This window comes from Salmo salar, chromosome ssa15 (assembly GCF_905237065.1).
Source record: "Salmo salar chromosome ssa15, Ssal_v3.1, whole genome shotgun sequence".
NCBI classification, from domain to species: Eukaryota; Metazoa; Chordata; class Actinopteri; order Salmoniformes; family Salmonidae; genus Salmo; species Salmo salar.
In genome coordinates, this window is record NC_059456.1 from 75207850 (window position 1) to 75233910 (window position 26061).

The following is a 26061-nucleotide window of genomic DNA, read 5'->3' on the forward strand; positions in this document are numbered from 1 at the left end:
TGTCTGTTAGTCTGTCTGTCTGTTAGGCTGTCTGTCTGTTAGTCTGTCTGTCTGTTAGGCTGTCTGTCTGTTAGTCTGTCTGTCTGTCTGTTAGTCTGTCTGTCTGTTAGTCTGTCTGTCTGTTAGTCTGTCTGTCTGTTAGTCTGTCTGTCTGTCTGTCTGTTAGTCTGTCTGTCTGTTAGTCTGTCTGTCTGTTAGTCTGTCTGTCTGTCTGTCTGTTAGTCTGTCTGTCTGTTAGGCTGTCTGTCTGTTAGTCTGTCTGTCTGTCTGTTAGTCTGTCTGTCTGTTAGTCTGTCTGTCTGTTAGTCTGTCTGTCTGTCTGTCTGTTAGTCTGTCTGTCTGTTAGGCTGTCTGTCTGTTAGTCTGTCTGTCTGTCTGTTAGGCTGTCTGTCTGTTAGTCTGTCTGTCTGTTAGTCTGTCTGTCTGTTAGTCTGTCTGTCTGTCTGTTAGTCTGTCTGTCTGTCTGTTAGTCTGTCTGTCTGTTAGGCTGTCTGTCTGTTAGGCTGTCTGTCTGTTAGGCTGTCTGTCTGTTAGTCTGTCTGTCTGTCTGTCTGTTAGTCTGTCTGTCTGTTAGGCTGTCTGTCTGTTAGTCTGTCTGTCTGTCTGTTAGGCTGTCTGTCTGTTAGTCTGTCTGTCTGTTAGTCTGTCTGTCTGTTAGGCTGTCTGTCTGTTAGGCTGTCTGTCTGTTAGTCTGTCTGTCTGTTAGTCTGTCTGTTTGTCTGTCTGTCTGTCTGTTAGGCTGTCTGTCTGTTAGTCTATCTGTCTGTTAGTCTGTCTGTCTGTTAGGCTGTCTGTCTGTTAGTCTGTCTGTCTGTTAGTCTGTCTGTCTCACTGTCTCTCCTTGTGAAAGCATCACACAACAGCATCATCTCAAATGAACCACAGAGACATATGAAACGTTTAGCTGGAGGTATAGCCCCCGTTATGCATCTCTTGACATGGGTATGGAGACAGGGGTAATTGGGTAGAGCCCTCTTGGCGTCACAGTTTTAGGCATATGTCAATTGAGGTGGAGATCCAGTCAAATTAGCTACACACTCCCACAGCATTGTCTGCTCCTCTCTAGATTAATCACGGTTCATGTTTTCTTGGGCCTCCGTGACGAAAGCACAGCTATAAAAGCGCACCTGGTGACGTTTAGTTGCCAAAGGCGAACAGGCAAGAGGAAGGATTTGGTCTACCTACAGAGCGAAGGGGAGAAGACGAACTACATGAAAATGATTTCAAATATCCAATTTTTCTGTTTAACTGCGCTTGTACTTCTGAACTTGGTAGGAGCCAACCCCATGTCAAACCTACAGGTAAGCTGGTGCGTCATGGACCAAACTCTCTTGATCATTGCTATTTTTCTGTTCTTCTTATTCCACCAATTCATATATATATATATATATATATATTATTGTAATTTATGGAAGACTGTTTTAAGTGGCTTTAAGTGACATTGAGGTTAATAATTCCATGGTTTCTCTCCGTTAGAGCTTGAAACAGCTTCTGGAGGAGGAGAGTCATGTGCCATATTACGCGTCGGATGAGATGGGGGTGGATGGGAAAGACTTGAATACAGAGAACATCGCGGAAGAGGTGCCTCCTTGGGACTCCGAAGACGCAAGGAATTCTGCGCTGACGGGAAAGGAGGACGTAATTGCGCGTCTTCTCAATGACATTATGACGACCCCCAAGCGCTCGTGGAGCCGGTTCAAGAAGGGTGGACTGAGAAGCTGCTTCGGCGTCAGGCTAGAGCGAATTGGGTCATTCAGTGGACTTGGATGCTAAAGGACAGGTATGGTTATCCTCTGCGTCAATCCAACCGAATGGGATTATCCATTCAAGGTGTAGCTACAGTATGTTGGAGTTGAATTTATATTATAATGTGTTTATTTGAACTATCAAATAAATGCAATATTGTTTCTCAAGACCAGCTCTATGTTTTGTGTTATTTCTGCAGGGTTTGGGCTGTTGATCAGAGCACAAGAAACGAACCTTACTTGAACTCTTCAACAAGGATGAATCTCTTCACCTCAGAAAGTCTCGACTGAGAGTTTACAATGGCATTTGTGATGAGATGTATTTAAATTTGTGGTTCGCGTTTGGAATATTTAAATGGTTATTATTTTAGAACTGTATACTGATGAATTTTCATTTTTGGCTCTTGCTATAATATACTATTGTTGTATGTATTTATCTATTTATTTTCTTGTAAGAAAAATAACGTGCAGACTTGCGATAGACTGTAGCCTAATGCGTTGAAATAAATATTTTGCATAATAAATTACTTTGTTGTGAGTTTAATTGTCTCCGTTTTTTTACAATCATGGTCTGGCATACCGAGACTTACGCTCTCCTCACTCAAGCAAGTGAAGCATCTGTTTCTGACTTGCCAAAATCATCGTCATAACTCCCAACAGCGATCAGTAGCCTATCGCAACTTCCTTCTCACCTCTCCATCCTCCACCTGACCTATTCTTAATCTCCCATCCTCATCCTCCTCCTCCTCTCACCCCCAAAGACAAACTATAAACATGACACCTCAACAGCTACCATCAACTCTACAGAAAATAAGCCTATCCAGTCCAAATAATGGTCCAAACAAAATATTATCTTAAAAGGCAGTCGGTCCGGGCGTCGCTAACAACCCCGCTCCCTTATCACTGTCAAGGCGACGGAATGTCAAGCTGAATTATGTCATAACATGCAGTCCTTGATAAGTAAGCTACTATCTGAGGCAAGGAGTCTACATAAAAAGGGCCCCTAGTCATCCCGTCATTAAATCACTGAACGGGATATCTGAAACACCTCAAAAACCACCGGGGATTGTTATCGGAATGGCAAAATTGCATGTTTTCTTTGGATATATCGTATTAATAATGACGCACAGTGTGAGCTGGGGAAATCTATATGCCAGTAGGAATGTTCAAGAGTTGGAAAATATGAAGGTAAGACATACAGTTACAAGCAGGACAAAAACATAAAAAAGGCAATCAAGTTAATTTAAGTTTTTACAATTGTGTAATTTCTGCAGACAAAATGTAACTGGTGACATCAGCATACATTATATGCGCACAGGCCTACATTCTATATTAAAATCACCTTTCAAAGTAATACGTTATGACTATGTGACATTAATACGCGCCATTTGTTCACTTATAGGACCTGATCCAGCGGCTCGAGGACAAGTTGACGGTTAACGAGGAAAATTACGTTTATCCGTCAGAGTCTGAGGACGTGGACGCAGCCGATATGGAGGACATTGAGAACTCGCCCGCGGCGATCCGGGGACAGAAGGAGAGAATGGTAATCAACGCAGCCAAAATAATTGCCCTCGAAAGCCCTGTGGTGTCACGCCTGAAAGATCTAATCGGTTTGAGGAGGACGGCCAAATCGTTCAACAGCTGTTTCGGTAACCGGATTGAGAGAATCGGCTCGTGGAGCGGACTGGGGTGCAATAACGTCAAGACTGGTATATTTGAAGGCAATTATTTGAGTGGAATGCCTTTAAAAAACGTACAAATAAGGACAAGAATGTAGTATCATGTTAATTTGTGTGCAAAAAGTCCATACTTTGGGGCTAAAAGGTATGCGTAAAATGTGTTGGCTTTACGCACGAATTGATTTTACGCATAGCTCTGTCTATTGTAAGACATAACATAAAGGTTGTTGCAAGATCACACACACATCGATATTAACTCCATTACATTATTATAATCAAGAAAGGGCTGTATATTCATTATTCATTGATATCATTTAGGGCTATGACTTGAACTTCTGCATGGTGATGTTTGACAACAATTTAACCACAGAAAAATGAAATTAATCAGTTGATTATTATATCATTTTAATTTGTATTTGCAGGTAACAAGAAGAGAATATCTGGGAACTGAAGAACAACCTAGGCCCACCCATTCATGGACGATAAAAAAACAGCGTCATGTCTGACCTCAGTGAAACTCTCCTTGGCATTCTGGAGAATGCATTTTTTTCCCCTTCAAACAATAGTCCTAAACTGAGAAATATGTATTTCATAAACGAATTTATACTAAATAATTTCAATATTAAAACATGCTAAATTTTTCTGTGTTGGTTGGTTTCTAGACTGTCAGTGACAATTAGACATGCATATTGTATTTCTACCACGAAAAGGAAACTATGATTGCTAATCGCACTCTCCAGAAATGCCTAATACAACGCATTTGTTACGTAGGGGCGGACGGGTAGCCTAGTGGTTAGCGTTTTGGGTTAGTAACTGAAAGGTTGCAAGTTCGAATCCCCGAACTGTTCCTAGGCCGTCATTGAAAATAAGAATTTGTTCTTAACTGACCTGCCTAGTTAAATAAAGGTAAAATAAAAATGTGTTGGACGCCTGTACAGTATTGTTCACTTGTGTGTTTCAAATCGATGTATATGTTGTGAGATGGCATTATTTGTAATAAACTTTTCTTTATTATCATATCCAATTATATATTTCTTATCAATTACATTATAGCCTTCCATAGTTGGTCACATTAGTTGTCGCACAGAGAGAAAGATAATGAGATAAATTCAAGTCATACCTTCTAATGAACTACTTACTGCAATACAATGAATAGTTTATGCACTCAACCAGCGCTGCAATGAAAGCACATGAGGTCCAAATTATCTGAGGATTATTATGATAAAACGATTTATCAACAATATTTCGAATTCTTGTAGACAAGTAGTATGACACAGTTAACGAATTTGTTCTCATTATAAGCCCAACTATTGCTGTTGGACCAGTAAATTGGAAAGTCTCCCATTGTTTATTGTAAAAAGTAAAGTTACTGACACTACAAAAGTAAATGCAAGTTCAGATACAAGAATGTGACAGATGCAGTAGCCTATTATTCCACAACGATATGACACCATTTAATAACGCAACAAAAGTCCAACTTCAAAATCTATATGGCAGGTCTGTAGAGAGAGCATCTGCCCAGGGTCCAGCACACACCACACCTTAGACACACATATTAGCTAAATTATGTCTAAATGATTAAAATATATTAAAATGCACATGCGATAGGGACCAGATGTTGGAGCAGCCTTAAGCGCAGTAATTAGCAGGAGGCAGCAGGATCAGGTGCAAAATAGTGTCCAGTTTATTATCAGTGAAAGGTGGTTCCAGGTGAATGGAGAAATCCAATTCATATTTAAATCATCTACAAAAGGTATTTACAAAATAAACACTCAAAATACAGGTTTGAATACAAAACAAAAACCTAAGCCTGAATCAGGCCTACCCTGCCAAACCAACTATAGCAGATTGGATGATAGAGGCTAGGGACAGCCTCCCCACACAGCTCACATACCAGAGCTTGAACATAACTGAAACCCTCAGGTGAAACAGGTATAACTTTTCACCCATTGCCCCTTCCTATGGCCCATACCATTAACCATGGAGCTCTTTACCCAAATATGGCAGTAAATCATGTAAGAGGCATTTTCATCATACCCACATTTACATATTCTGCCTAAATAAGCATCTTAAACATTCCTGGCTTATCATCAAAACAGGAATACGTTCAATTAATGAATACATATTTGATAGTTCTGCAGGTCAACAAGCAGCAGCAAAACGTATTACTTATGGAGCCGAGCACACACCCGTGCTCCCATTAAGCACATACATGCCAGACAAGACATGGAGCTCCCAGACTTGCAAACTTCAAACACAGGATGCATTACAATAAGGAAATAAACAACTTCTTTCTCGTCAGTGTAGCAAGTGTTCATGTGCACCTGAACATCGCATCCACTTGGAGGATTGCAAAAGGATAAATTACTGCCTTTAAATATGAAACTGAAATGTGCTACAATGCAACTTGACCAAATATTTCCTAGACACATAATTAACCTTGCTCACAGTAAATACTCATGACTGGCAAAAGAGGAAAAGAATAACAGTATACACTACTGGTCAAAAGTTTTAGAACACCTACTCACCTACTCAGGGTTTTTCTTAATTTGTACTATTTTCTACATTGTAGAATAATAGTGAAGACATCAACACTATGAAATAACACATATGGAATCATGTAGTAACCAAAACAAGTGTTAAACAAATCAAAATATATTTTATATTTGAGATTCTTCAAATAGCCATCCTTTGCCTTGATGACAGCTTTGCACACTCTTGGCATTGTCTCAACCAGCTTCACCTGGAATGCTTTTCCAACAGTCTTGAAGGAGTTCCCACATATGCTGAGCACTTGTTGGCTGCTTTTTCTTCATTCTGCGGTCAGACTCATCCCAAACCATCTCAATTTGGTTGAGGTCGGGAGATTGTGGAGGCCAGGTCATCTGATGCAGCACTCCATTACTCTCCTTCTTGATCAACTAGACCTTACACAGCCTGGAGGAGTGTTGGGTCATTGTCCTGTTGAAAAACAAATGATATTCCCACTAAGCGCAAACCAGATGGGATGGCGTATCGCTGGAGAATGCTGTGGTAGCCATGCTGGTTAAGTGTGCCTTGAATTGTAAATAAATCACAGACAGTGTCACCAGCAAAGCACCCCCACACCATAACACCTCCTCCATGCTTTACAGTGGGAAATATACATGCAGAGATCATCCGTTCACCCACACCGCGTCTCACAAAGACACGGCGGTTGGAACCAAAAATCTAAAATTAGGACTCCAGACCAAAGGACTAATTTCCACCAGTCTAATGTCCATTGCTCGTGTTTCTTGGCCCAAACAAGTCTCTTCTTCTTATTGGTGTCCTTTAGTAGTGGTTTCTTTGCAGCAATTCGACCATGAAGGCCTGATTCATGCAGTCTCCTCTGAACAGTTGATGTTGAGATGTGTCTGTTACTTGAACTCTGTGAAGCATTTATTTGGGCTGCAATTTCTGAGGCTGGTAACTGTAATGAACTTATCCTCTGCAGCAGAGGTAACTGGGCCTTCCATTCCTGTGGCGGTCCTCATGAGAGCCAGTTTCATCATAGCGCTTGATGGTTTTTGAGACTGCACTTGAAGAAACTTTAAAATTTATTGAAATGTTCCGAATTGACTGACCTTCATGCCTTAAAGTAATGATGGACTGTTGTTTCGCTTTGCTTATTTGAGCTCTTCTTGCCATAATATGGACTTGGTCTTTTACCAAATAGGGCTATCATCTGTATAAAACAACTGATTGGCTCAAAGGCATTAAGAAGGAAAAACATTTGACAAATTAACTTTTAACAAGGCACATCTGTTAATTGAAATGCATTCCAGGTAACTTCCTCATGAACCTGGTTGAGAGAATGCCAAGAGTGTGCTAAGCTATCATCAAGGCAAAGGGTGGCTACTTTGAAGCATCTCACATATATTTTGATTTGTTTAACACTTTTTTGGTTACTACATGATTCCATATGTGTTATTTCATAGTGTTGGGCATGCCATTGGTAGACATGCCTGCAGTACCTGGTAAAAGAACAAGCACACAACACAGGATGTTTAAGGAAGTATATTTACATGTGTGAATAACTAGCTTACAAACATTTACAAATGTGGGAATAATGATTAATAAATGGTGAGCAAACGGTTTGTAAATGTCTTATATTTAGTTTGTTATGGACCCTTAAAATAAAGTGTTACTGCACAGACAGACAGAGAGAGACACACACTGACACATGTACTGCCAGTTTATTGATATTTTGGCTCTATATTATATATGTAACAGTAATTAGGGGGGAACATGTATGACAGCCAGGTACTTATATTTGCAATATTATGAGCCAATGGTCATCTATTTGGCATTTATTCAGTAATCTTTATTGTGTATCTAAGAAATGTGTTTATTCACTCACAACTAGGATGTTGCTCAACCCAGCACAGGCAGTGTGGTCCCCTGGTCTTCTGGTGCCAGTGCTGTGGGAAAGGATGCTGGACTTAGCAGAGACAGCTCAAAGGTGAGTGCAGTGGAGGTAGGAAGAAAACAAAGAGACACAAATGCACTGCCAGTTCCTTAACATGTTGGCTCTATAGTGTATGTAATAGCAATTAACACTTAGGAGTCACAGACAGACAGACAGGCAACAGAGGAGCACAAGGAGAAGCGAAGACAGAGACAGACAGACAGACAGACAGACAGACAGACAGACAGACAGACAGACAGACAGACAGACAGACAGACAGACAGACAGACAGACAGACAGACAGACAGACAGACAGCAGACAGAGAGACAGAGAGACAGACTACAGCAGAGAAGATGCAGAGAGAGACAGCACAACAGGGAGGCAACAGAGACACAGTTATAGTGGTGAGCTGTAGTGGTGTTTTTACATGTTGTATTTGTCTTAAAACATGAGCTGGTTAAAAAAGGATGACTATGTTTCACCGGTCACTGGTACAGTAAAAGTTGAACTATAGTTGCCTATGTTACTGCCTGTGTGGGCGCATGCAGTGATACGGGCAGATACGGGCAGATGTGACTGAAATGCCAGGGCTGAATTTTTGTCCCAGTCCACCCCTGGGTATATCTCATTAAACTCACTTTTATGCATTTGGTTTACCTAAAACCCATATAGGCTTATGACATATAGTCATTTAATCATTGCGGTTTACTAAGAACTTCACATTGACTTAATCATGAATATCGCCACATTTAGTAACAATAAACAAGGCGCGAGGTCTGTCCTCAATGCTAGACAGCGTCACACTGTTGGCAAAGCCAGTGTTAAGCCTATGACTTCCTGTAGGCCTACTCCAAGTCAACAATCTCTTACAATATGTTCGCCAATTTATGAACGTGTGTTTCTAAAGAAAGGATTGAACTGACTAGGACTATGTCATGGGTATGCCCCATTATCTAGGAAGACAACGCTTTAAAAGGAGTTGCTTCCGACAGCTACTGTTATCACAATCAGGTGTTGGCATGCAACTCCAATTCCTCGCATAACTGTGCGTGTCAGACTAGATATAAAAGACCATGCGGTAGGTGTGTAGAAACAACGACAACTGCGAAGAAAATAAATAAGCTTCACACACCACTTCACCTTCACTGAAGAAGAAAGAGAATAATGCAGCTCTCCAACATTCCTCTTTTTGGCCTTATCCTGTTCTTAAATCTGCCGCTGCTCAGCGCATATCCTGTCTACAATGGGTTACTGACCAATGATGACATGAATGTCTTAAAGGTGAGTCCCTTTTAGGCTATAGGCCTATAGGCTCATTTTTACGCCTTTGAGAGATATTGTTGCGGATAGATCATGTAATTTATATTTCCTATACGTTAAAGCCCAAGGATAGATACCATTGAAACCGTTTGTTGAAACTTGCTTTTGGCATTTTAGGTACTTCTCCATCGACTTGAAGAGTCCATTCCTGAGCGGAGCGAGGTCGAGCGGGTCGCCACAGAAAAGTTGGACGACATGACTCTCGAAGCCATCGCAATGGTTGCAGAGGATGAGAGTGAGCAACAACAAAACCAACTCGACAAATCCGCAATAAGAGAGTTCCTCTCGGCTCGGGACCTGAAAACTGTCCGAAACGACTCAACATCGAAGAGATACTCGGGCTGCTTCGGGCGAAGGCTAGACCGAATCGGCTCAATGAGCTCTCTTGGATGCAACACGGTTGGCAAATACAGTGGGTAAAGTTAAGGTTAATATCAGACTACTGTGCATCAGACAAAATCTCTTAATCAAATAGGGTCCAAGTAGTAGACTCCAAAACCGCGTGGTTAAGTTGACTAATATCCATTGTGAGAGTTATGTTGAGAGAAAATTGTGTTGGCTAATTTCTTGTTTCTCTATTTTCAGATCCAAAGAGAAGATGAAGTCTTACACATTACCTGGAACAGCAAAGTCAATACTTACCAAGGGGTATTCTTATTTATAGTCTGTAGGCTACCTATTTATTTTCAATTTATTACATTTTGTTTATTGCCAATATATTTATTTGAACCAAGGCAAGATGTTTCTTTATATGGTGTCATTGGTGTACAATAAATGTTTACAATTGCTCAGGAAATGTTTTGTCTGATTACTTTCTATACCATCCATTAGGAAAAATGCGTTATTCAAAATGACAGAATGCCTAAGTCATAGGTTCAGGCTGAATAATCAATGAGGAAAATAATAGGATGTGAAGTTTGCCTAAACACCTTGGGTTCCTATTCATAGGCCTATCATAAGCCAAACTGAGTCAGGTGATTATCATTTGGGATGACCTGACCATAGCCCACTAACTCACAAGAGACCTAGCAGGGTGACCCTCACAGAACAATAAAAACACACAGAACAATACGTTACGGGAGACGCAAATAAAAACGACTTGTGTCACATGAGTTGACGCTGGAGAGACGAAGCAGGTGCCGGGAGTAAAACATTTAATAAATAACGGACATGGAACGAGACAAGAACAGCGTCAGCAAACAGGTAACACAAACAAAAGACAATCAATGCAGAAGCAGGGAACAGAACTGGGGAACTGACAAATATAGGGGAGGTAATAACAGGTGGTGAGTGAGTCCAGGTGAGTCCAATATCGCTGATGCGCGTGACGAGGGAAGGCAGGTGTGCGTAATGGATGATGGGAGTGCGTGATGCAGGGCAGCCTGGCGCCCTCAAGGGCCGGGGGGGGAGCAGAAGTGACAACTTGGTTCTAAGTAAAATCACAAGGAATAAACCTCAAATTCGAGGTTTGCTTCAACACCGTCTTCGGCACTGCTGTTGTTATTTCAGCACCATGGAGAGATACGTTGGTTCAATAGTTCCATGATTTCACAACGTTGACAAACCCATGACTCTGGCCAGACATGGATAGGACATGAGATATGTAGTCTGATATTTAGCACCCAAGATTCTCATCCATATATCAGTGAATGCCCAACAACAGTCCCCTTAGCAGACAATTCACATGCTTTACCATAATACTGATAGGAGGGCCTGGTAACTATTGCCACAACACAAGTAGACTATTTATTATTGGCGACTCGTAAATACCACCACTCAAGATGAATTAAGTCATACGTTGCCTCTCATAGGTCTCTCTCTCTTTTAAGATAATTAGGAAACTCCTCCAAGAGAAAACACTATAAAGTGGATCCACACACTCAACTGAAGATATTCTACTTCTTTTAAGGATGCTTTAACCATTCTAAACTAGCCCGATGTAAGTGTTTGTTCAGATAAAGGTGTGGATTACACACCATTTAGACAGAGCTTAAGGTTATTGAATGTTCAATGAGGCACCTACAGGTTTCCTAAGACTATACCGAACACTTATTAATTGTGTATTTTTGCCTTGTCATTATGTCTTGTCATGTCTTTATGTATGTTATGTTTGCCAAGTAAGCCAGTATGACGCAATCAACATTCCCTAAAACATATTCTAACCTGGAGAAATGTTTCATGAATAACCCCCCACTATATATAGACTATCAGAGCATGCTTTTAACCTACTATGGTATAGTTTGGGTTTGTAGCGAGAGCAATGCCAAGTATTTGTGTAGCGGATGGATTCCCGGCAACACACGGCCATGTCTGAGCGCAGGCCCCTAAGACTGATCCTGAGGTCACACACTGTTTGTGTGACCGGGCCCTACCATGAGTATCCTCTCACACACACGAACACACACACATCAGTCACCAGCCAGCCACCACTTAAAATTACATTTTACCAGCAGCCTTATCAGACAGAGGTGTCAGAATGCACTTCAGACAATGCACAAAATGATGAGCCACTAACACCAGATTGTCTCCTCTGTGGGTGTGTGTGTGTGTGTGTTTATGTCTAAGTGCCTATATAAGTCTCACGTCCTGACATGTAAAGGGGGTTATTTGTTATTGTAGTTTGTTCAGGGCGTGACAGGGGGTGTTTGTTTTATGTGTTTCGGGGTTTTTGGTTAATGTTCTATGTTAGTATATTTCTATGTTCTTTCTAGGTCTTCTATTTCTATGTTTAGTTTATTGGGTTGACCTTCAATTGGAGGCAGCTGTTCCTCGTTGCCTCTAATTGAAGGTCCTATTTAGTAGGGGTGTTTTTTTCCATGGGTTTTGTGGGTATTTGTTCCGTGTATAGCTGTGAGCCTTACAGGACTGTTTTTCGTTGTTGTTTTTGGTAATAGTGTTTTGTTTGTTTTAGTCAATCACCACCTTCCGGAGACACCTGAAACCCCACCTCTTTAAGGAATACCTGGGATAGGCTAAAGTAATCCTTCTAAAAAAAAGTAATCCCCCCCCCAAAAAAATATATAGATGTACTATTGTAAAGTGGTTGTTCCACTGGATATCATAAGGTGAATGCACCAATTTGTAAGTCGCTCTGGATAAGAGCGTCTGCTAAATGACGTAAATGTAAATGTAAATGTTTTGGTTTTCATCTAATAAAAGAAGATGAGTATTCATATCCCCACTGCGTTTTGGTCCAATTCTTACAACGAACCTGACAGAACTACCCACCAAACGAGGACCAAGCAGCGGAGGAAGGAGCAGCAGAGGAGCTATGTAGAGTCGTGGACATGGGAGGAAATATTGGCTGGAGAGGGACCATGGAAGAAGGCTGGAGAAAACCGGGAATGTTATGTGAGAACACGGCTGGCAAGGAAGCCTGAGAGGCAGCCCCCCCAACAACAAAAATTTTTCGGGCACACGGGGAGTTGGAGCAAGTCAGGCAATAGGCCTGAACCAACTCCTCGTGCTTATTACGGGGAGCGACAGATCGAGAAAGCACCGAGCTATGCGGAAATGCGCACTGTATTGCCCAGAAGCGTTCAAAGGCCGGTGCAATTGGTGAAAGCTCCTCAGTATGGCCAAGCTATGGTGAGCACTCAGCCAAGAAGGGTTGTGCAGGCCGTATGCTCCAGACCTCCAGTGCATCTCCAGGGTCCAGTTTACCCTGTTCCTGCTCCTCGCACTAGCCTTGAGGTGCGTGTCACCAGTCTGGTGCCTCCAAAGCCGGAACCAACAGAGTCGGCCCGCCAGTCTGGCGCCGCCAGAGTCGTCCGCTGCGAGGGTCCCCAGTCCGGGGTCGGCAGCGAGGGACCTTGCTCTAGAGGCGCCACCAAAGTGGGGTGAGCCAGTGGTGGAGCGGGGTCTGCGTCCCGCTCCTGAGCCACCTCCGAAGGGGGGAGGATTGGGAAGGGGGGGTGTTGCACAAGAACCGTCGGTGATGGTGGCCACCCTCCCTTCCCTCCCTTTATTTTGGGTTAATTATTATTATTATTTTTTAAGGTGCATACGGGGTCTACACCTTTGGGGGGGGGGGTAATGTCACGTCCTGACCAGTCCTGACCAGCAATTTGTTATTGTAGTTTGGTCAGGGCGTGGCAGGGGGTGTTTGTTTTATGTGTTTCGGGGTTTTTGGTTAATGGTCTATGTTCTATGTTAGTATACTTCTATGTTCTTTCTAGGTCTTCTATTTCTATGTTTAGTTTATTGGGTTGACCTTCAATTGGAGGCAGCTGTTCCTTGTTGCCTCTAATTGAAGGTCCTATTTAGTAGGGGTGTTTTTTTTCCATAGGTTTTGTGGGTAGTTGTTCCGTGTATAGCTGTGAGCCTTACAGGACTGGTTTTCGTCGTTGTTTTTGTTTAAGTGGTTTGTTTGGTTTCCTTCGAAATAAAGAAGATGAGTATTCATATACCCGCTGCATTTTGGTCCACCTTTTACGACGAACATGACAATAAGAGAGTGCTTGGCTAACAACCTGCCTTAGCACTAACAAACCAGAGCCTAAACGGAATCAGGCATGGCGAGGAAGGCCACCTCATGGGGACTTCTGGTCCTGCTGTGTCAGGAGACATTGATGGCAGTCCATGTGTTGGGCAGACCCTACCCTGCTAGCAATTTGGCCCAATTGAAGATAGGTAACTACTAGTCCAGTCAGTTGATTTAGGTAGGGCACACTGATTCTTTGTCCCTGGTAGAATTGATAATAAAGTTGTGTTGAATTGGATTGATGGATGGTTGTTTGACAAAGGGCCTGGAAACTTCTGTGATCTAACAACAGCTAGTCAAAGACAAAATGTCTGACCTAATATGCGCTCTTCAAAACCATCTTTTGAGTAAAATATCTAGAGTTCTTTTGGAATTAAGGTTTCTTGTATTTGAAGGTAAATACATGTTGAATCGCCTTCATGTCAATGGCTTCAGGAACTTGTTTGTCTGTGATAGATGACAAAAACAGTGCCCAGGATACTACAACTAAATCAAGTCGTGAAATATTGTGACGTCCATGTCAATTCCCTGTTCTACAGAATCTACTGGAGCGATTCGAGGAGACCTTGGCTGCGGTGGACTACGAGGGCACCAACCCAGAGCACGAACACAGTCAGGCTAGCCCAGGGTGAGACGTGGCCCCAGAGGCCCCACAGAGGCTTCTGCTCTCAGACGTCCGGGAGTCAGCTGCAGAAGGGAGATACAGCGGGACACAGAGTAAGAGGAGCCGGCTGCAGGACCTGGTCATGGCCACCAGGAGTAAAGCTTTCACCGGGTGCTTTGGAGCCAGGATGGACCGCATCGGGAACTCGAGCGGCCTAGGCTGCCGTCCTTAAAGAGGTAGCAACTGTAGTACAGTTAGTTGATGTATTTACAGTACACAGAAAAACATGTGTACTTGTTTTAACTTCAACAGATGAGTTACCTCCTTAAGTTATGTCAACTTAGTTGCATTATAAGATACATGTTGAGACAACTTAACATTTGAAGTCATGGCAACTCTTTTTAAGTCGTGAACCACTCTTGTGATGACTTGTGATACTATTATGACACATGCTATTGTTTTAGCAAGTAGAATAGAAAACATTTGTGGACTCAAGATTTTAGTATCAACAATCATCTACCATCTACAGTACCAGTCAAAGGTTTGGACACACCTACTCATTCAAGGGCTTTTCTTTATTTGTACTATTTTCTACATTGTAGAACAATAGTGAAGACAGCAAAACTATGCAATAACACATATGGAATCATGTAGTAACCAAAAAAGTGATCAACCTATTTTATATTTAGCCTTGATGACCGCTTTGCAAACTCTTGGCAATCTCAATTGGGTTGAAGTCGGGTGATTGTGGAGGCCAGGTCATCTGATGCAGCACTCCATCACTCTCCTCCTTGGTCAAATAGCCCTTACACAGCCTGGAGGTGTGTTTTGGGTCATTGTCCTGTTGAAAAACAAATGATAGTCCCACTAAGCCCAAAACAGATGGGATGGCATATCGCTGTAGAATGCTGTGGTAGCCATGCGGGTTAAGTGTGCCTTGAATTCTAAATAAATCACTCAGTGTCACCAGCAAAGCACCCCAAACCATCACACCTTCTCCTCCATGCTTCACGGTGGGAACCACACATGTGGAGGTCATCCGATCACCTACTCTGCGTCTCAAAGTCATGGCGGTTGGAACCAAAAATCTTACATTTGGACTCATCAGACCAAAGGACAGATTTCCACCAGTCTAATGTCCATTGCTCGTGTTTCTTGGCCCAAGCAAGGCTCTTCTTCTTATTGGTGTCCTTTAGTAGTCTTTTCTTTGCAGCAATTCAACCATGAAGTCCTGATTCACGTAGTATCCTCTGAACAGTTGATGTTGAGATGTGTCTGTTACTTGAACTCTGTGAAGCATTTATTTGGGCTGCAATCTGAGGTGCAGTTAACTCTATTGAACTTATCCTCGGCAGCAGAGGTAACGCTAGGTCTTCTTTTCCTGTGGCGATCCTCATGAGAGCCAGTTTCATCATAGCGCTTGATGGTTTTTGTGACTGCACTTGAAGAAACTTTCAAAGTTCTTGAAATGTTCCATGTCTTAAAGTAATGATGGACTGTGGTTTCTCTTTGCTTATTTGAGCTGTTCTAGCCATAATATGGATTTGGTCTTTTACCAAATAGGGCTATCTTCTGTATACCACCCCTACGTTGTCACAACACAACTGATTGGTTCAAACGCATTAAGAAAATAAATTCCACAAATTAACTTTTAACAAGGCACACCTGTTAATTGAAATGCATTACAGGTGACTACCTCATGAAGCTGGTTGAGAGAATGCCAAGAGTGTGCAAAGCTGTCACCAAGGCAAAGAGTGGCTACTTTGAAGAATCTCACATATATTTTGATTTGTTTAACACTTTTTTGGTTACTACATGATTCCATATGTGTTATTTCATAGTGTTGATGTCTTCACCATTATTCTACAATGTAGAAAATAGAACAAATAAAGAAAAACCCTTGAATGAGTCGGTGTGTCCAAACCTTTGACTGGTGCTGTATGTCTGTAGAATAACTTATCATTCAAAAGTTGAGCGATTCGCTCAACTACCGTTCAAAAGTTTGGGGTCACTTAAATGACTATTGTAGTTGGAAAAGGCTAATTTCTTATGGAATATCTACATAGGCGTACAGAGGCCCATTATCAGCAACCATCACTCCTGTGTTCAATGGCACGTTGTGTTAGCTAATCCAAGTTTATAATTTTAAAGTCTAATTGATCATTAGAATACCTTTTTCCAATTATGTTAGCAGAGCTGAAAACTGTTGTTCTGATTAAAGAAGCAATAAAACTGGCTTTCTTTAGACTAGTTGAGTATCTGGAGCATCAGCATTTGTGGGTTCGATTACAGGCTCAAAATGGCCAGAAACAAAGCACTTTCTTCTGAAACTCGTCAGCCTATTCTTGTTCTGAGAAATGATGGCTATTCCATGCGAGAAATTGCCAATAAACTGATGATTTCGTACAACGCTGTGTACTACTCCCTTCACAGAACAGCGTAAACTAGCTCTAACCAGACTAGAAAGAGGAGTGGGAGGCCCCGGTGCACAACTGAGCAAGAGGATAAGTACATTATAGTGTCTAGTTTGAGAAACAGACGCCAGTCTCAACGTCAACAGTGTCACGTCCTGACCATAGAAAGCTTTTATTTTCTATGGTAGAGTAGGTCAGGGCGTGACTGGGGGGTTGTTCTAGTTTATATTTTCTGTGGGGTTCTAGGTTCATTTTTCTATGTTGGTGATTTGTATGATTCCCAATTAGAGGCAGCTGGTTATCGTTGTCTCTAATTGAGGATCATACTTAAGTAGCATTTTTTCCACCTGTGGGTTATGGGATATTGTTTGTTTTGAGTTAGTGCACGTAGCATCGCTGTAGTCACGGTTCGTTGTTAGTTTATTGTTTATTTGTTTTTGTCTTTGCTTAGTTTCACTTTCTAATAAATAATGTGGAACTCAACAATCGCTGCGCCTTGGTCCGACATTTATTCCAGCGAACATGACAAACAGTGAAGAGGTGACTCCGGGATGGTGGACTTCTAGGGAAACCATCTCACCCTGAGATAAAAGATGTGATTCCTTCAAAGCTAATAAAAAATGCTACAGTGTGTAGTGTCTGGTGGGGATGTATTCTGACAGGCAGCGTGAATGGGACGCCAGTGTTGGTTACGCTAAAGCGAAGCCCTGTCACTCCAGTCTCACTCATGTCAAGTTGGGTTACTCTTTATGAATTAGACTCCGGTAGTCTGCTACAGTGAAGGATCACCACAGATGGCAATGACCCATTGAGAGAAGGTGCTACAATTTCAGGAGGAGCAGCTGAGCCGTGCAGGAACTAATCAAACACAAATGATGTGCCTGGAGACTTCTCCTTAACGGTGTCAGGATCACTTGTAAACCGTAAAGTGGCACCGCAACTAACTCCTGTACTTTTCAGTGACTGTGATCCCAGTGATAAGAACAGGTGCGATGGTCCATGGAATAACAACCCCGGGAGGATTTTTCCACTGTGGTGGAAGATTTGCCTGATTCGTAATTGGTAGCTTATAAGTGTGGGCTAGGTTCCCAGAGCCAGTCAAATGTGGAAAACTGGGACCAGGACCTCGTGCAATCCCTCCGTATCCGGCACATCAGAACACCTTACACAGCCAGCCTGAGCATGCATGTCATTTTAGTACCAGGCAACAGGGACAACTCAAGCATTGGAAAGGTGACGTAGTGCACTATGACATATCTCTATTTATAATATGCTTTCATTGAAAATAACACAACACTTTTGTATTATATCTTCTAAAACATATTTTCTACAATGATAAAAAAAATAAAAAAATAAGATGGATACATTTGAATGATTTACAAAACAAAGAGACCTTTATTTTGAAGAGTAATGTCAAGGCACAAGACCGAGGTCTCTGCTTTCTCTTTTCAAGGGACCTATGGTGTTTGCCATGGGCTTGCTTTCCTACATTTGTCAAGCTTTCACAAACTTCTCAACAAGCTCAGAGCAATGCCTAAACCTCCACAGCAGACGTACTAAACACAGGTGTGTCCATAATGTTATTTGGCAAAGAAACGATCCCTCTGGTCCCAACGCTAGCTAACCGTAGCGCGTTTACCATTTGTCATACAACCTCATCTGATGGCATGTCATATGCAGAGACAACATTTAGTGTGGATATAAAGTAGCATGATACACAAAACCAGAGGTGGCTGGTGGGAGGAGCTATAGGAGAACGGGCTCATTGTAAAGACTAATGGAAAAAATCTGAATGGTATCCAACACATTAAACATATGGAAACCACCTTCGACTCCGTTCCATGAATTATATTCCAGCCATTACAATGAGCCCATCCTCCTATAGCTCCTCACACAAACCTCCTCTGATAAAAACATTGATTTAAAATAACAAGTGTGTTACGGCTAGGGTTGCAAAATTCCAGTAACTTACCCAAAATTCCCAGGTTTTGGGAAAATTACCCTTACATTTTGAAACCCAAGCTATGGCGATGACAAAAAGAATAATAATGTATTTTTTCCCAAAGTAACATTGTGCCATCTTGTTATAGACCAAATGTAATGAAGGCCATTTCATGTGATCCAATCATAGTGCATGAAGCAAATCATAAAATGTTCATTTCTTAAATAAGACATTTAGCAAAAAATATCACACAAATAAAACAAAGAATACTTAGTGTATAAATATGTGCCATCGTGGTTTGTCATAATTGATTATCTTTACATCTATCCACACTATTTAGAAGGCATAGAAAAGCTACACTCGCCTCATCATCATGTTTAATCACATGTTAAAGGTAGACTCTGCAATATGACATCACCATACACACGTGTTACTCACTATTTTTTGTAAGGGGGCCACTTTGGGTTGAGACAATCATTCAGAGGGCCGCACAGATCTTTAATTTGTTGTACTTCTTCTTCCAATATTATAAATTAGCAATTGAGAGCAAATTCAGAGCATAGCAATTGATTTGATGTACAGCACATCACAAATATATACATACACACATCAAATAGGCTACATCACATGTATAAGACCCATATTAAGGTTTACCTCAGTAGTTGGATTAGCAAAAATGTCCCTCCTGCTCCTTGACTGAATTAATTCTAAATGTGTAGTCTGTTGTTGCTATCCTTGTGAGGCAATCCAGGTCTGCATTGGTCAGTCAGTTTCTATGTTTTTGTTTCACAATGTTCATTGTTGAAAATGTTGCTTCACATGAATAAGTGCTGACAAAAACGGATGTCACCTTTTGCACACACTGCTTCAGAAGTGGATACTCTGTGTCTGACCCAGAAATGGGTAACACCTGATCTTAGTCCACCTTGCAATGTGTCATTTGACTGCAGCTCCACTATCTCACTCTCTATTCCATCACGGTCAGGACAGAGGCCTGTGATGACTGGGGTCAGAGATGACACTGGCACATGAAAGGGGTTCTTAATGAAGTTGAAAAACTCCTTGTACTGCATGATATCCTTGAATCTGGACACAAACTCCAACTCCAACTCTTCCAACACACACACAAATGCATCATAGTTAAAATGTTACAGTATGTCTGGGTTGGATGTGGTGACTGCTCTGAGTTTGGTAAATGAACAAACTGTCTGTCAGGTATGCACATGTGGTGATTTATTTTGAAATGCTGTGACCACACACAGTATTTTGCCCGGAGTTTTAGCTTTCCCTTGGAGCAGCGAGCCGCAAATTAAGGGCATGCAGCCCGCTGGCCTTGCAATGAGTATCACTGCCATACACAGTGGAGCAACTTCCTACTTACACACATCAACTTAACAAGACAGCCATTACTGGCTTATCCCAATTTACACCATCCCTTGAGTCATGTGATGATGTCATATTGCGGATTCTACCTTTAAAGTACCACCATTTTTTGTTGGCACAAAACTACTTCCATACATCCATTTATTTGTATGAGTGACCTTCAGACGATTCCCGTGACACTTGTGGTTGGGTCGTAGAGCAAAACGGAGAACACCATGGTGTTTGTGAGAGTTTGAAGGCCAAACCATTCGGACGCTATAGACGTTTTCGTGACAATACCGATTTTCAGGATGTCTCATGGTCTGACAAACACAGCTGTAGCTCGTGCACCTTCAACCGCAGATGCGGAACGCCTGACATAGGCGGATGTGGTGGACTGAGACGCAGACCATGCAAAAACACTATCTCTAGCTTAACCTGACAGATTTTGATGGGGATATTTTTGTTATGTTACTTAGATTGACACACGGCTGTGCCAATAGACTCTTAAGGATTAATACTGACAAACAAACGTCCACCCTTTGCTGTCTAGAAAATATGCTGAGCCTTCCTTGGCCCAGCATATTTAGTCAAAATAACAAAAATAAAATGAATAAACTTTTGTCGATTCCATTCCACTCTCATAACCTTGTTGCCTGAATATTTGTGAGAACAACTGTCTGTTGTTAAGCTTTACATGTGCAATTATGCATTTTTGCATTAACATATCCCTTGATTAGAAATGGTCCCTAATCTTGATCTCTTGATAAGCCTACTTTGATCGAAGCCCTGGCAGAACAGCAAAATGGTTTTAGTGCAAATATATAGAATAGTACATTTAAATATACAGTAAGCATAAAATAAAAAAATACAGTCAAATCTAAACAAAAGTGCTACAGTGATAATGATGCTAAATCGTTGGTTGGTTGGTAAAGCATGGAAATTTGTTGGGACACAGAGGATGTCTTTGGGTGATGGAAGGCTCCTCAGCAGACAAAAGTCACCAGCTTTCATTACAAGGGGTGTGTGCCTATTATCTCATACAGAGAATGGATGCCGTGCGGTTGGGTGTGTGTAATGGATAAGACATGGAGAAGCATGGTACAGGTCCAGTTAAAGGCGGGATTGTGTCCCAAGGACAGCAAGATGCAGGCGGCTCTTGTCGGCTTTAAAGACTGATCTCTGGAGCTCAAAAGGTGATGTAGTGCTGTCTGAGTTTCACCAAAAGGAACTCATGGGTTAAATTGTGTCGTGTGATTATTCCCACAATCTGAAAGAGAAGGTACAGACAGCGACATCATGGAGCAAATTGCTTCCTCTACTCTAGACAGACTCTCAAAAATAACTAATTAGCTACAGTAGTTAAGAAAGCGATTTCTCTGCTTAAAGCATTTATGCAAATGAAAATTCTAGAGCTCGTTTTGACGGATAAAATAAGTCGAGTCACTCACTTGAAGCTGCGTTTATGTCAGAGAGAATGTTGATAATTCATGCCGGTTTAAATTTGAACAATATGGACATTTAATACATACTGTGTCAAGTACTTGAAATGAGTCTATGGTGTGTCTGTCTTTATGATGGACCAACAAAGGCATGTTGCAATGTGAATGGTTGTTATTATAAATCTGGGTTGTATTCATTAGGCACCAAACAGAAGGAAACAAAGGGGGGACTACTTGAACTTGTCCAACAAGAAACACGCCTTTCTCTTTTCCATTGCAAGCCATTTGGCTACGGTGTTCACTGATGAATACAACCCTGTCCACAGAGAGTAAACAGGAAGTAGAAACAGGAAGTTGAGGAATGGGTCTTATTAACCCTTTGCAGTAACACTCACCTCTCCCACGGCATTGACCACAGGCAGGTGTTGGAGGCCCATGGTCCTGAACAGGTTAAAAACTTGGGACACATGCGTGTTTGGGGACACTGTGTAGGGGCACGGGTTCATGTACGGTGTGACGTCCTGAAAGGGAAAGATGAAAAATAATTGTCCCTTTTTCGCATTGTCCATTGTATTGACTCGATAAAGAGATGTCACACATCTATAATGATTGACTGGGTCGTACCACTATAATGTGGGGTTGTAAGTGCAGTGTTAGCTGTAGATGTAGTATTTTGTATTTTATTAGGATCCCCATAAGCTGTTGCCAAGGCAACAAATACTCTTACTGAGGTCCAAACAGAGATAAAACATATCAAACAAAACATTGTGCATAATACAAATTTACATCGCTACATTACTACATTACAATAATACATTACTAAGAAGAGTGTGTGGGTGTCTGTCTCTTCACAGTCCACGCTGTGCCGTGATGTGTTTTATCAGGTTTTTATAAAACTGGATTTTACTGCTAGCTTGAGTTACGTGGAAGAGAGTTATGGCTCTGCAGTTGAAGTCGGAAGTTTACATACACTTAGGTTGGAGTCATTAAAACTTGTTTTTCAACCACTCCAAAGATGTCTTGTTAACAAACTATAGTTTTGGCAAGTCGGTTAGGACATCGACTTTGTGCATGACACAAGTAATTTTTCCAACAATTGTTTACAGACAGATTATTTCACTTTTAACTCACTGTGTCACAATTCCAGTGGGTCAGAAGTTTACATACACTAAGTTGACTGTGCCTTTAAACAGCTTGGAGAATTCCAGAAAATGATGTCATGGCTTTAGAAGCTTCTGATAGGCTAATTGACATCATTTGAAAGTGTACCTGTGGATGTATTTCAAGGCCTACCTTCAAACTCAGTACCTCTTTGCTTGACATCATGGGGAAATCAAAAGAAATCAGCCAAGACCTCAGAAACAAAATTCTGGTTCATCCTTGGGAGCAATTTCCAAACGCCTGAAGGATCCACGTTCATCTGTACAAACAATAGTACGCAAGTATAAACAGCATGGGACCATGCAGCCATCATACCGCTCAGGAAGGAGACGCATTTTGTCTCCTAGAGATGAACATACTTTGGTGCGAAAAGCGCAAATCAATCCCAGAACAACAGCAAAGGACCTTGTGAAGATGCTGGAGGAAACAGGTACAAAAGTATCTATATCCACAGTAAAACGAGTCCTATATTGACATAACCTGAAAGGCCACTCAGCAAGGAAGAAGACACTGCTCCAAAACCGCCATTAAAAAAGCCAGACTATGGTTTGCAACTGCACATGGGGACAAAGATCATACTTTTTGGGGAAATGTCCTATGGTCTGATGAAACAAAAAAAGAACTGTTTGGCCATAATGACCATCGTTATGTTTGGAGGAAAAAGGGGAAGGCTTGCAAGCCGAAGAACACCATCCCAACCGTGAAGCACGGGGGTAGCAGCCTCATGTTGTGGGTAGAGGTCGACCGATTAATCGGAATGGCCAATTAATTAGGGCCGATTTCAAGTTTTCATAACAATCGGTAATCTGTATTTTTGGACAACGATTAGCCGATTTAAAACACCTTTATTTGACTAGGCAAGTCCGTTAAGAACACATTCTTATTTTCAATGACGACCTAGGAACGGTGGGTTAACTGCCTTGTTCAGGGGCAGAACGACAGATTTTTACCTTGTCAGCTTGGGGATTCAATCTTGCAACCTTACGGTTAACTAGTCCAATGCTCCAAGGTAAGTTGCTAGCTAGCATTAAACTTATCTTATAAAAAACAATCAATCAATCAATCATAATCACTAGTTAACTACACATGGTTGATGATATTACATTTACATTTTACATTTTAGTCATTTAGCAGACGCTCTTATCTAGCCTGTCCTGCGTTGCATATAATCGATGCGGTGCACATTCGCGAAAAAGGACTGTCGTTGCTCCAACGTGTACCTAACCATAAACATCAATGTCTTTCTTAAAATCAATACATTTTAGCTAAAAGAAATCCAGGTTAGCAGGCAATATTAACCAGGTGAAATTGTGTCACTTCTCCTGCGTTCATTGCACGCAGAGTCAGGGTATATGCAACAGTTTGGGCCGCCTGGCTCGTTGCGAACTAATTTGCCAGAATTTTACATAATTATGACATAACATTGAAGGTTGTGCAATGTAACAGGAATATTTAGACTTAGGGATGCCACCCGTTAGATAAAATACGAAACGGTTCCGTATTTCACTGAAAGAATAAACGTTTTGTTTTCGAGATGATAGTTTCCGGATTCGACCATATTATTGACCAAAGGCTTTTATTTCTGTGTGTTTATTATACTATAATTAAGTCTATGATTTGATATTTGATAGAGCAGTCTGACTGAGCGGTGGTAGACACCAGCAGGCTCGTAAGCATTAATTCAAACAGCACTTTCGTGCGTTTTGCCAGCAGCTCTTTGCAATGCTTCAAGCCTATCAACTCCCGAGATTAGGCTGGTGTAACCGATGTGAAATGGCTAGCTAGTTAGCGGGGTACGCGCTAATAGCGTTTCAAACGTCACTCGCTTTGAGACTTGGAGTAGTTGTTCCCCTAGCTCTGCATGGGTAACGCTGCTTCGAGGGTGGCTGTTGTCGATGTGTTCCTGGTTCGAGCCCAGGTAGGAGCGAGGAGAGGGACGGAAGCTATACTGTTACACTGGCAATACTAAAGTGCCTATAAGAACATCCAATAGTCAAAGGTATATGAAATACAAATCGAATAGAGAGAAATAGTCCTACAATTCTTATAATAACTACAACCTAAAACTTCTTACCTGGGAATATTGAAGACTCATGTTAAAAGGAACCACCAGCTTTCATATGTTCTCATGTTCAGAGCAAGGAACTTAAATGTTAGCTTTCTTACATGGCACATATTGCACTTTTACTTTCTTCTCCAAGACTTTGTTTTTGCATTATTTAAACCAAATTGAACAAGTTTATTATTTATTTGAGGCTAAATTGATTTTATTGATGTATTATATTAAGTTAAAATAAGTGTTCATTCAGTATTGTTGTAATTGTCCTTATTACAAAAAAAATAAAAAAAATCGTCAGATTAATCGGTATCGGCTTTTTTGGTCATCCAATAATCGGTATCGGCGTTGAAAAAAATCATAATCTATGCTGGCAATAAGACCGCACTCAATGAGCTGTATACGGCCATAAGCAAACAGGAAAACGCTCATCCAGAGGCGGCGCTCCTAGTGGCCGGGGACTTTAATGCAGGGAAACTCAAATCAGTTTTACCTAATTTCTATCAGCAAGTTAAATGTGCAACCAGAGGGGGAAAAAAATCTAGACTACCTTTACTTCACACACAGAGACGCGTACAAAGCTCTCCCTTGCCCTCCATTTGGCAAATCTGACCATAATTCTATCCCCCTGATTCCTGCTTACAAGCAAAAACTAAAGCAGGAAGTACCAGTGCTTGTCAATAAGAAAGTGGTCAGATGAAGCAGATGCTAAACTACAGGACTGTTTTGCTAGCACAGACTGGAATATGTTCCGGGATTCTTCTGATGGCATTGATTACACCACATCAGACACTGGCTTCATCAATATGTGCATCGATGACGTCATCCCCCCATATATATACATATATTCCCCAACCAGAAGCCATGGATTACAGGCAACATCCGCACTGAGCTAAAGGGTAGAGCTGTCGCTTTCAAGTAGTGGGACTCTAACCCGGAAGTTTATAAGAAATCCCGCTATGCCCTCCGACAAACATCAAACAGGCAAAGCAGGACTAAGATTGAACCCTACTACACCGGCTCCGACGCTTGTCGGATGTGGCAAGGCTTGCAAACTATTACAGACTACAAAGGGAAGCACAGCCACGAGCTGCTCAGTGACAAGAACCTACCAGATGAGCTAAATTACTTCTATGCTCGCTTCGAGGCAAGCAACACTGAAACATGCATGAGAGCACCAGCTGTTCTGGAAGACTGTGTGATCACATTATTCACAACTAGATTTAGATGAGGTTCAGGGTTTAACAAATGATTTGTCCCAAATACAATGCTTTTAGTTTTTTATATATTTAGGACTAGCTTATTACTAGCCACCCATTCTAAAAATGACTGCAGCTCTTTGTTAGGTGATTTACTTGCCATAGTAGCTGACGTGTATAATGTTGGGTCATCGGCGTACATAGACACACAGGCTTTATTC

General features: G+C 41.5%; 3 protein-coding genes and 2 pseudogenes across 5 annotated transcripts; 4 read left to right on the forward strand and 1 right to left on the reverse strand.

Annotated features, from left to right (window-relative positions):
* Nucleotides 1-1152: 1152 nt before the first annotated feature.
* nppal (natriuretic peptide A-like) lies at nucleotides 1153-2199 on the forward strand. Of its 2 annotated transcripts, NM_001165265.2 has the most exon segments (3): nucleotides 1153-1301; nucleotides 1477-1780; nucleotides 1946-2199. In NM_001165265.2, coding segments are annotated over 2 exon segments (387 nt in total). In that variant the 5' UTR covers nucleotides 1153-1211; the 3' UTR covers nucleotides 1774-1780; nucleotides 1946-2199.
* Nucleotides 2200-2756: 557 nt separating this feature from the next.
* Nucleotides 2757-4446, forward strand: LOC106572130 (ventricular natriuretic peptide). Its single transcript, XM_014145994.2, has 3 exons — nucleotides 2757-2933; nucleotides 3148-3457; nucleotides 3850-4446. Exons 1-3 carry the CDS (start codon nucleotides 2823-2825, stop codon nucleotides 3876-3878), a joined length of 450 nt encoding a protein of 149 aa, XP_014001469.1. The 5' UTR covers nucleotides 2757-2822; the 3' UTR covers nucleotides 3879-4446.
* Nucleotides 4447-8861: 4415 nt separating this feature from the next.
* LOC106572129 (brain natriuretic peptide) lies at nucleotides 8862-9973 on the forward strand. Of its 2 annotated transcripts, none has more exons than XM_014145990.2 (3): nucleotides 8862-9138; nucleotides 9295-9593; nucleotides 9763-9973. In XM_014145990.2, exons 1-3 carry the CDS (start codon nucleotides 9022-9024, stop codon nucleotides 9839-9841), a joined length of 495 nt encoding a protein of 164 aa, XP_014001465.1. In that variant the 5' UTR covers nucleotides 8862-9021; the 3' UTR covers nucleotides 9842-9973. The 2 variants fall into 2 exon arrangements, with proteins under 2 accessions (XP_014001465.1, XP_014001466.1); XM_014145991.2 differs by having other exon boundaries at nucleotides 8908-9138; nucleotides 9295-9589.
* Nucleotides 9974-13691: 3718 nt separating this feature from the next.
* LOC106572320 (natriuretic peptides A-like) lies at nucleotides 13692-14496 on the forward strand (annotated as a pseudogene).
* A 3440-nt stretch (nucleotides 14497-17936) lies between these two features.
* Nucleotides 17937-26061, reverse strand: part of LOC106572288 (chloride transport protein 6-like) — a 63393-nt pseudogene continuing 55268 nt past the window's right edge.